The sequence below is a fragment of the Bos taurus genome, chromosome 1 (genome assembly GCF_002263795.3).
Source record: "Bos taurus isolate L1 Dominette 01449 registration number 42190680 breed Hereford chromosome 1, ARS-UCD2.0, whole genome shotgun sequence".
Classification (NCBI taxonomy): domain Eukaryota; kingdom Metazoa; phylum Chordata; class Mammalia; order Artiodactyla; family Bovidae; genus Bos; species Bos taurus.
Genome location: NC_037328.1, coordinates 73,129,065 through 73,137,865, shown reverse-complemented (window position 1 = coordinate 73,137,865; position 8,801 = coordinate 73,129,065). Strand labels below are relative to the sequence as shown.

The following is an 8,801-nucleotide window of genomic DNA, read 5'->3' as shown; positions in this document are numbered from 1 at the left end:
AGACTGCATCCATAAAACAAAAGTCTATGAGTGCTAAATTGCTTCAGTCCTGGTGGCTCAGTGGTAGAGAATCCACCTGCCAGTGGAGAAGACACAGGTTTGATCCCTGGTCTAGGAAGATCCCACATGCCGTGGATGAACTAAGCCCATGAGCCACAACTATTGAATCTGTGCTCTAGAGCCCAGGCTCCACGACAAGAGAAGCCACTTCAATGAGAAGCCTGAGCACATAACAAAACGTAGCCCCTGATCTCTGCAACTCAGGAAAAGCTCACACAGCAACAAAGACCTGGAACAGCCACATAAATACAATTATTTTTTAAGAAAGTCAGATAGTGAAAAAAGATAATTGCAAAGAATATAATTTACAGAACATTAGTGTCCAGAATATGTACAGAGTTCTTACAAATTAGTAATAATGAAAAGACAAAATGTCCCATCATGAACTGGTTGATGTATATACACAGATAATTCAAAGAAGGATCAAAACACTCAATAAACATTTAAAAATAAGTTCAAGTTCACTATCTTATCTTCACTATCAATATCACTATCACTATAAGTTCAAGTTATCAGGGAAATATAAAATAGCTATGAGATATCATTTCATACTTTTCAGATTGACAGAAATTTAAAATTTTGATGTTATCAAGAGTTGGTGAAATTGTAGAGTAATGGGGCATAAAAAGAAAAGAAAAAAAACACTGGGAGTGAATGTCCTTCAACAAGAGAACAGGTAAGTTGTGGTGTATTCATTCACTATTATGTAGCTATTACAATGAACTAGAGCCAAATACTTCGTGTGGATAAATCTAAAAAATGTGAGCCCAGGAAAAAATTTTAATACTATATGCAAAGTAGCATTTATATACAATCTTGAAAATAGGCAAAGGATTCCATTTGCTTAGAGAGTTGTGGGCACATGTAGTAAGAGTATAAAAAGACACCTAGGGATGTGAAAAATTCAATTTATTAATGTGGTTACCTCTAAGGAAAGGAATAGGAACAGGGGAAAGACGGAGACAGGAGCCTTCAAATTTATCTGTTGCATTTTATTTGGTTAAAAAAATATTTGAAGCAAATAAAGCAAAGTATAAAGATTTGACACAGCTGGTTAAGGTGTCCAAAGACATTCTCTACACGTTTCTGAATGTTTGAAGATAATGACCAGGAGTTTGGGGGAGATGTTTTAGCTGAAGGGGGACACCAAAATGTAAACATTTTGTTTTATTTGCTATTTTTATTTGCTTCTTTATCCTTCTGCTTAGAAGAGTGCCTAGTACAGAGGACGTTGTCAGTAAACAATTGCTGAATAAACACATGTGCGCAAAGGCATTGAGCTGCGTTAGAACATGCTGTGTTCTGAGAGAGCAAATCATAGTAATAGCCAACTTCTGCTGCTGCTACTGCTAAGTCGCTTCAGATGTGTCCGACTCTGTGCGACCCCACAGACGGCAGCCCACCAGGCTCCCCCGGCCCTGGGATTCTCCAGGCAAGAACACTGGAGTGAGTTGCCATTTCCTTCTCCAATGCATGAAAGTGAAAAGTGAAAGTGAAGTCACTCAGTCTCGTCCGACTCTTCGTGACCCCATGGACTGCAGCCCATCAGGCTCCTCCGTCCATGGGATTTTCCAGGCAAGAGTACTGGAGTGGGGTGCCATGGCCTTCTCCGAATAGCCAACTTCTATCAAGCCCCATATAGCAGTGCCCTGGATTATTTCATCCTTGCAAGAAAGCATGGCAGTTAGGACTGGAGAACACAGTCCATCAAAAATAAAAGTCTGAGTTTTATCCTGTAGGTAGTTTCAAAGTGTGGAGGAGTGGAAATAAATAAGGAGGCACACACATACACACATTCCCCTAGAGTGCAAGGTGAGCGGGCCAGATGGGGTGGGGAGCATGCCCAATGCCTGACAGCCTGAGAGGGGGCACACAGAAGGGAACACTTTTAGTCTGCCAGGAAGACTTCACCAGGAGGAGACATCTGAACCTGACCTTGAAAATGAAGTGCACCTACAAATGCCAGGAACCCCCAGCTCTTCCTGCTCCGTATCCAGTGGTTGTTGTTGGAGGATCTATTTCTCTGGACCCTGAGCACGGAGCCTGACCGCACAGGGCTGAGACCACTGACAAGTGAAGACAGACTAACTTGAATGTAAGCACCCATTCCAGGATGTTTGGTCTCACCTTTAAATACAACAGAGGAAAAAAGAAAAAAAAAAACCTACCAGCTCAAAGCTCTTTTAAAATTATGACAGCAGTAATAATTGCTTGCCCTTTAATAATAAGAGCTACCATTTATTGAGCATTTACTGTATGCAGGGCACTGGGCTAAGTCATCAGAAGCTTGTCTTTAGTTCTTACAACAACTCTAAGAGGCAGGTACTATTTATCCCTTTCCAGGGATGAGGAAACCAAGGCTTGAAGATTTCAGGGGTGTTGCCCACAGACCTATGCAGTTAGTAGGTGGAGCTGGGATCCCAACCACCAGTTTCTGACTCTTCTCCAGCCCATGCTTTAACCACTGCTTCTCCCAAGCAGACACCCAATTAAAGAAAGGAGGGTTTTACTGCCTTCAATTGGAATAAATGAGAACGTGATCCGAGCATAATAAACTAGAACCCAAGCTTATCATTACATTCATGAATACCTGTCACTGTCAGGTGTCCCGTAAATGCTTGTGAAATGAGGTAGCGTTTAGTTCCAGGAAATGAAACCCAGTGTCGAAATGACAGACTTCACCCTTGTGGGACTCCAGTAGGAACTCACACATCACGTGAACAAGCAGAGCAGGGCTCTTCGGCTCGCAGCAGCCGGGGACAGTCGAGATCAACAGCATCTCCCAGCAGCACACTGAGAGCCCCTGGAACGTCCCACCCTTCCTGATGCCCGCCCTTCTCCAGCTCCTGGGCACTCAGCCTGCACCGTGCTGGGTACCCAGCTCTTAGAGGGAGGGCTGGGTTGTCTCTCTCTCAGCCCATCATCAGTCACACAAGCCTATCCACACTCTTGCGTGGATGGAGTTCAGCACTTTCCCCCAAATCCGACAGGTCAGACATACGTAAAGTGAGAAAAAACGGGACGAAAAGAACTGTGAAAGAGTTCTGCTTTTCAGATAAAGGGAAAGAGAGCAACCCATCTTCTCCCCTAGGAAAAGCCACCATCGCCGGATCCCATGCATTCTATTTATTCATTTCGCAAACATTTGCCAGACATCTACCAGGTGCAGGAAGCAGGCCCTGGCCTGGAGCTGACTGTCTCCTTTGCACCCAACCCTCAGTTCACAGTTCAGAGACCGCCGTGGTCACCCCACCCACCGACCCCTGACTGTGGGCACAGGGAGGGGCCTCGCAGTCCGCGCGGCCAGGAGCACACTGTGGGTAGGCAGACAGGCACAACAGACAGTCACGGTTTACCACTGTAAATGGTACGGGGGCTCAGAAGGAGGGGGGTCACTGAACGGGGAGGAGAGAAGGAGGCAAGGACATGGCAGAGGAGGAAGGGAGAGGAAGATAGCGTCAGCGGGTCTGGGCTCTCTCCGGAGCCGCGTCCGCAAATACTCCGGTCACGTTTTAATTAATTGCAAGGTTTTCTCACCGCCTCAAACCAGAGCTCTGTGATTAATTTCCGAAAGAGCCTGCAGAGTTTAATCATCGCAAACACAATGATCCCGGTAATTAGGGCCTGAGCAGCTAAAAGCAGAAAATAAAGACCCCAGAACAGGTTATGGTCCTGACTTTGGCCCTCAGCCACCAGCCGGGTCCACGACTCGGGGCGCGGGCAGCCGAGGTCGCCGGCCTGCAGGGTCCAGAGCAGTCGGCCGGCGTGCGGCCCGGGCCCGTGACACCGCGGGGGCTCAGCTCGACCCACGAGGCCCGCGTGCCGCCGCAGCCACGCCAGGAACGGCCCCAGGCCACAGTCGCAGCGCCAGGGATTGTGTCCCAGCAGGACCCCCGCCAGCCGGGGCAGAGCTTCAAACGCGTCGCCCGGCAGGGTCTCCAGCTGGTTGTGGTCGAGCTGGACCTCCTCCAGGCTGCTGAGGTTGCGGAAGAGAGCGCTGGGTAAGGCGCGCAGCCGATTGCTGCGCAGCGACACGTGGCGCAGCCTGCAGAGGCCGCGGAGCAGGCCGGCGGGGAGGGAGGCCAGGCCTGTGGAGCTCAGGGCGAGCACCTGCAGCTCGCCGAGGCCTCGGAAGGCGTCCTCCGGGAGCGCGCTCAGCCTCGGGCTCAGCGACACCTCCAGGACGCGCAGGCCAGTGAGGTTGCGGAAGGCGGCGGCCGGCAGGGTGCGCAGCTGGGTGCTTTTCAGCCTCAGCTCCCGCAGGCCGCCTATCTCCCCGAAGAGCACCTTGGGGAGTTCCTCCAGCGGGTTCTCAGACAGGGTCAGGAAGGTCAGATTGTGCGAATGAAGAAAGAGGGCAGAGGGCAGGAACTCGAGGCGGTTTTCGGAAAGGGTCAAGGAGCTCAGGCTTCGCAGCCGGTCGAAGGCTCCGGGGACGATGGAACGGAGGTGATTGGTGTGGAGCTGCAGCTCCGTCAGGGCGCGCAGGCTGTCCAACAGCCCCGACTCCAGAGAGGCCAGCCGGTTCGAGTGGAGCAGAAGCTTCTGAAGCTTAACCTGGACCCCAAACAACCCCTCGGGCAGGTGGGTCAAATTGTTTCCCGATAAATCCAACAATTTCAGGTTCCCCAGGTGTGTGAAGAGGCTAGCAGGCAGGAAAGCGAGTTGGTTTTGGTTCAGAAAGAGCTCCTGCAGGTGAACCAGTTTCTGAAACAGGTTTTGGTCAAGGCTCTTTAGTTCATTGCCGTCCAGAAACAACTGTTCCAGGAGCACCAGGTTATCCAACAGTGCGCTTGGGAGATGAGTGATCTTGTTGCGCGATAACCTCAGGGTTTTAAGTTTTATAGGGTCGTTGAACGTGCCCGGGGCAATGGCGGAAACGTGGCTGTCGGACAGCAACAGGCGCTGCAGGACGGTCATGTCACTGAAGCTGTTGTTCTGCAAGGTGCCGCGGCCCATTTGGAAGAGCAAGATGTGCGTGAGGTTGGTGGGCAGGCCGAGCGCGGCGATGCCGGCCACCGTGCCGCGCGAGCACTGCGCGGCGTCGCGGAAGGCGCACCTGCAGGTGGGTGGGCAGGGAAAGGGCTGCGCGCGCAGGAGCCAGAGCGCCGCGCATAGCAGAGCGCTCCTCAGCATGTCTGAAACGGCGTCCGCGGCAGATCTGTGGGCTACAAGCAAAAGGGCAAACGCTCGTAATCCTGCATGATCCTTTCACTCGAATTATCACTGACTTTAAATGTTACCCGGATATGCTACATCTCCCTCTTAGCAGTGCTGATTTTTCCTGGGTGGTGAAAAGACATTCATTTTGCACTCCGAGGTCTCATCCTCTTGTTTCACTGATTTTCCACTCTTAATTCAAATCGGTAAAATTAAAGCATTTGCAAGCTATGGAAAAGGTAATAATACCTTTAAATCTTTACATAGCAAGAACTAAAATAATCTTTCTCACAATCAAGCTTGGAGGTATCACAGAGCAGTGCCCGTTGTGAAAATAACGCTGCTCCTGACTTTGTTATTATTAATTTTTTGGATTCACTTAAAAATTTTTTTTAATTATTTATAATTTAGCCAGGGGTGCCTATAACCTACAGCCCTGAAGGGAACAGCAAAGTGTGTTAAAACAGCAGCAACCACTGCCTGATTCTTTTAATCACTATCACGCTGTATCTGCAGTGCCTTCTTACTCCACTAACACAGGACCGCTCAAAATAATGAATAGTCTCAGCCACACTGAGACAAGTAGGTTAACAGTACTTCATCACTTTATGCCACACACTGCTCTCAGCACTGTATTTAAATTAATGCATTTACTCCTTACAGTAACCTTGTGAAAGTCACTCAGTCATGTCTGACTCTTTGCCACCTAGCAGGCCAGGCTCCCCTGTGCATGGAATTCTCCCAGCAAGAATACTGGAGTGGATAGCCCGTCCCTTCTCCAGGGGATCTTCCCGACCCAGGGCTCCAACACAGATCTCCCGCATTGCAGGCGGACTCACTGCAGTCTGAGCCATGTGAGTTGGGTTATCCGCAGTTAAAGGATGATGCAACTGAAGGCACAGAAAGGGTAAGTAACTTAACCAGGGTCACAGAGCTAGAATTTGGAAGTATTTCTGATTGTGCCATAAATAAGGAACTATTACTTCTAACATGCTATATTAAAAATTAATACTCAAGGCACTGAATTATCCATGAAATACACGCAGTAATACTAATCTGCCAAAACAATGTTTCCCACGTGTAATTTCAAATAAACTGCATCTTGTACTAAATTTTACTTATTTGTACAGACTAGCCAAGCCGTCCAGTTACCCACACTTAATTTTTAGAATATTTGGCCTTACCTGAAATGGTGCTGCACCCCAAAGCAACTGAATGGTTTAGAGCTTTGCATGCGATTTGGCACTTTCCAAAGGAAGAGAGGAGTATCTTTGCATCCTGAAGATAAAGACTTTCCCAGAACAAAAGTCATGGAAAGAGCCCTATCGCAGAGGCCATATTCTGGTTTTTTAATGACAAATAAATGACAACTGTCTTCAAACTCTGAAAGAGACTGTATGTAAACCAAGTCCTGCTGCCAAAGCCGAAAGATGAGCAGGAGGGGTGCAGTTTCTTCATAAATGGCACAGTATGACCTGGTGATGTGTGTCTAGTGTCACACAGAAGGATCATTGTAGCAGCCATATATCCCTGGTTGGTCTACACTTCCTTGGGACCTTCCTTTATCTGCTACTTCACTACAATTCTACTCAGGTTCCCCTCTGCCCCTCTTAAGAACAATAAGGTTAAGGACATTCTCAAGTGCTCCACTCATTTTTTTTAAAGTATTTTCAAGTATGTTCCCTAATGGCCTTGCTGGGTTGAGGGTGTCCACATGTTCAATTGAACATAGGAATGTCCAACTGCTTTGCAAAGTAATTGTACCAATATATGTTGTCATGTACCACGTATGACAGGTCCTGTACTTCATTTCTGCCCATGCCTTGACATTTTTTTTTAACTTTTGCCATTCATATGAAAGAATTGTGTGGTTTTAGTTTTTCATTTTCCTACTGACCGATAAACTTGAGAATTTTTCACATTTTTAAGGGCCAATCTTCTGAGAAATTTGGGTTTTTCTGACCATTTTTCTATATGGAAAAATGTCTTTTAAAAAGTAAATTGTAGGCATTCTTTATATATTCTGGATGTTAATCCTTTGTGGATTATAAGTGTTTGTTGCAGATATCTTCATCTAATATGTGCTTTGCCTTTTCACCTCCTTTATGTCTTTTACTGAACAGAAGTCTTAATATAGGCAGTTATTAATATTTATGATTTGTTTTTTGTGTCTATCAAAATAATTCCTCTTCTTGCAAACCAAAAAACTTCTCCTATAATAACTTACTACATTTTAGAATATTGTCCTTTGCATTTAGGTCTTTATTCCATCTAGAATTGATTTTTGTGTATGATGTAAGTACAATGTTTTTTTCCAACAGATCAGTTGTTCTATATATATATATCCTTTCTTCCCTCAGAGCTACAATGTCAGCACTGTCACAGATCACCACTGGATGAACGTGTGGTCTGTGTTCTCGGCTACTTGATAATCCCTGTGCCAACACCACACTGAAATATAAAGCCTGAAAATATCCAGCGTCTTATCAAGTGTGAAGAAGTAGACATTCTCATACATTGGTGGGAATATAAATAGTAGCAAACTTTGGGGAGGAAACCTTAATTGTATCAGCCAAATTTTAAATATACATATTCTTTGTCCAATAGTTCCATTACTAAAAATACACACTATGGAAATGCTCATTAAGACATCTACACAAAAGTTTATTTGCAGGATTGTAATAGAAAAAAGGAGATCCACCCAATCCATCCTAAAGGAGCTCAGTCCTGGGTTCATTGGAAGGACTGATGCTGAAGCTGAAACTCCAATACTTTGGCCACCTCATGCGAAGAGTTGATTCATTGGAAAAGACCCTGATGCTGGGAGGGACTGGGGGCAGGAGGAAAGGGTACAACAGAGGATAAGATGGCTGGATGGCATCACCGACTCAATGGACACAAGTTTGGGTCAACTCCAGGAGTTGGTGATGGACAGGGAGGCCTGGCGATTCATTGGGTCACAAAGAGTCGGACACGACTGAGTGGCTGAACTGAACTGAATAGAAAAAAAAAAAAAAGCCTAAATGGCCATCAATATGGAAGTAGTCATTTAAATTATAGTACATCCATGCAACAGGATGCCTTGCAGACTTTGAAAAGAACAGATTTGAGCTGCAACTACTGATGTAACTTTCTAAAATACACTGAATGACATAAAACAAGGGCTGTGTAGCATATAACAATGGGGTTCTACACAAATGTGTACAATTTTTAAAAACATGAGCATATATATATATTTTCTAGAATACACCCAAGAAACTTTAGTAGTCCCCCTTTGAGAGAAACTAGGGAAAAGGCGACTTCCTTACATACCTGTGAGGTTGAAATTTTATCAAATGTGCTTAATGTCACTGTTAAAATTTTTTTAATGCAAATATAATTTGGAAGGGAAAATGGCATTATTTAAGAAAAAAAGGAAAGAACATAGGTATTTTAAAATACTGGGAAAAGCCAGTGGCTGAACTGCAAAAGAATAAACATTAACTTCTGGAATTATTGACTGGAGTGGTGCTACAGAAATGGTCTTTTATCCTGGTTGGGAAAAAAAACGTCCCCCAAACCGACACTGGCAGGTGTAACAG

At 45.8% G+C, this 8,801-nt stretch overlaps 1 protein-coding gene across 1 annotated transcript; it reads right to left on the bottom strand.

Annotated features, from left to right (window-relative positions):
* Positions 1–652: 652 nt before the first annotated feature.
* GP5 (glycoprotein V platelet) lies at positions 653–5,504 on the bottom strand. The gene has a single exon (XM_024995057.2). It carries the CDS (start codon positions 5,194–5,196, stop codon positions 3,577–3,579), a length of 1,620 nt encoding a protein of 539 aa, XP_024850825.1. The 5' UTR covers positions 5,197–5,504; the 3' UTR covers positions 653–3,576.
* Positions 5,505–8,801: the final 3,297 nt, after the last annotated feature.

What these genes read in the sequence shown, in the direction of transcription:
- GP5 (XM_024995057.2), bottom strand. Translation starts at nt 5,196, where the DNA reads ATGCTGAGGAGCGCTCTGCTATGCGCGGCGCTCTGGCTCCTGCGCGCG.